This window comes from Neopelma chrysocephalum, unplaced genomic scaffold (assembly GCF_003984885.1).
Source record: "Neopelma chrysocephalum unplaced genomic scaffold, ASM398488v2 Primary Assembly neopelma1_92863, whole genome shotgun sequence".
NCBI classification, from domain to species: domain Eukaryota; kingdom Metazoa; phylum Chordata; class Aves; order Passeriformes; family Pipridae; genus Neopelma; species Neopelma chrysocephalum.
In genome coordinates, this window is record NW_020921587.1 from 1 (window position 1) to 2220 (window position 2220).

Below are 2220 nucleotides of genomic sequence, written 5' to 3' on the forward strand. Positions count from 1 at the left end.
GTGTCCACAGCGTTCACCACCTGCCCGCCCTGCCCGCAGCCCCGCACGCCGCCAGCACATTGTCCGCGCTGCCCGCACCCCGCGAGCATCCTGCCCGCACTCTCGGTGCACTGCCCGCACCCTGCCCGCACCGCCATCCCAACAGCCGCAGGGATGTGTTCCCCATCTCGCCAGCACCGGGTCAGCCGGGGCACCCCCGGGGCACCGGCACAGACCGGGCCGGCAGAGCCGCGGCGAGGGAGGTGCGCGGGGGTCAGGCCCCGCGGGTCGGGCCGGGGGTTCCACGGGCAGGGCGGGGACCGGTCCCGGGTGTCGGGTACAGGGCTTCGGGTACGCCCCGGACAGGGGTGCCCGTCGGGGTGCCCGGTGCAGGCGGCGGCAGCCGCGGGGGGGCAGCGGGGCGGGACCGGGCGGGGCCGGGCGGGACCGGGGCGGGCTCGGGCGGAGCGGTGAGGGCGCGGGGCGCGCACCCGCGATGACCATCGGCGGCCCCCGCGGCCGGCACCCCCGCCTCCAGATGCCCTGTCTGCGCAAGGTGAGCGACACCGGCACCGGTGCCGGTACCGGCACCCGTCCCGAGGGGAGCGGGCACCGCGCCCGGGCAGGGCACCGGCACGGCGAGAACCGGGCACTGGCATCGCGGGGAGCGGTACCCCGGGCACGGGGCGCTGGGACTGTGGAGATCTGGCACTGAGAACGTGCGGAGCGAGTACCGTGGGCACCGGGCGCTGGGACTGTGGGGATCGGGCACTGAGAGCGTGCGGAGCGGGTACCGGGCACAGGCACCGTGCGAACCGGGCCCCGCGGGGACCAGGCGCTGGGACCGGGGGGACCGGACACTGACAGTGCGCTGGGCAACGCGTGCATCGGGGACCGGGGCACAGCACCACCCAGTGCATCGCGGGACAGCGGGCGCAACCCCGGCCCCGGCACCGCCACGGGACACCGGGCACCGCCCCGCGCAGGGGCACCCACGGGAAGAGCCCCGGTGCTGCGTTTTCTGCTCCCCTCCGCAGGGCCGGAGTGCTGCCACAGCCTCGGCAGAGCTCACTCCCCAAAACCGGGGGTCCCCTGGATGCTCGGATTGGTGCCTGCACCTCCGGCATCGCACACTCGCCTGGGTGCTGGGTGCCTTGGTCTGGCTTTGGCATGCCAGCCTGTCCCCAAGCTGGGCACAAGTGCCCCGGGGAATTGCGGGGTGCCATGCTGACCCCAGGCTGAGCACAGGGTGCCCCTGTCCGGTTGTGGGGACCCAAACTGTGTCCAGGTCACAGAGTGCCCCGGGTCACAGTGTGGGGGAGCCAGGCTGTGCCCAGGCCCGGTGCCTCCGTCGGGGGGCTGAGCACGGCGGGTGCTTTCCCGGCAGATGGAGAGGATGATCGTCAGCATGCAGGACCCCGACATGGGCATCAAGATGAGGAACCAGCGCTTGCTCATCACCGTCATCCCCCACGCCATGACAGGTGGGTCCCCCCATGGGGTGCCCCGCGAGGCGCGTGGGGTGGGGGAGGCGTGTGGGTGCTCCCCGGGTGTCCCCAGCACTGCACCCAGCAGCCACCCCCCGGCACCCCGCACTGCTCCCCGCCCCGCACCCGCGGGTGCTCGGCGCTGCAGCTGGGATCAATTATGCATCGGCTGCGCGGGGCGGGCGCTCGCACGTCCTTGGCAGGGCCCCCGTCACCCTGCGTGACCCCTGGCACTGCCACGGTGTGCCAAAAGCCCCAGCCGGGAACCTCCCCGTGCCCAGCTTGGGGGGCCCCATTGCACCCCACTAACGCTGTCTCGGTCCCCAGGGAACGACATCGTGGAGTGGCTCATCCAGAAGTATGGCATCTCCGAGGAGGGTGAGTGCCCTGGCACGGGCAGCTGGCACTGCGGGGGCAACTGGGGCTGCCGAGCTGCCCTGCAGCCCCCACTCCTGCTCCCCCAGAGGCGCTGCACCTCGGCAACCTCATCGTGAAGCACGGCTACATCTACCCGCTCAGAGACCCCCGCAGCCTGGTGCTGCGGGCGGACGAGTCTCCCTACCGCTTCCAGGTACAGCCCCGCCCGGCACGGGCACTGCCGCAGGTCGGGGCTCCCCCGGCTCGGCTCCGTGGCACCCCACGGCATGTGACTCAGCCTCTCCCTCCCCCCTCAGACCCCCTATTTCTGGACCAGCACCAAGTGGCCGGCCACGGAGCTGGACTACGGTAAGTGCCACCGTGCTGCTGGCACCGC

The 2220-nt window shown here is 73.2% G+C and overlaps 1 protein-coding gene across 1 annotated transcript; it reads left to right on the forward strand.

Moving 5' to 3' along the window:
- Positions 1–452: 452 nt before the first annotated feature.
- LOC113980171 (regulator of G-protein signaling 11-like) lies at positions 453–2192 on the forward strand (the record flags this gene model as incomplete). Its single annotated transcript, XM_027707404.1, has 5 exons — positions 453–535; positions 1367–1463; positions 1794–1844; positions 1931–2037; positions 2141–2192. Coding segments are annotated over exons 1-5 (367 nt in total), but the record flags the coding sequence as incomplete, so codon positions are not given.
- Positions 2193–2220: the final 28 nt, after the last annotated feature.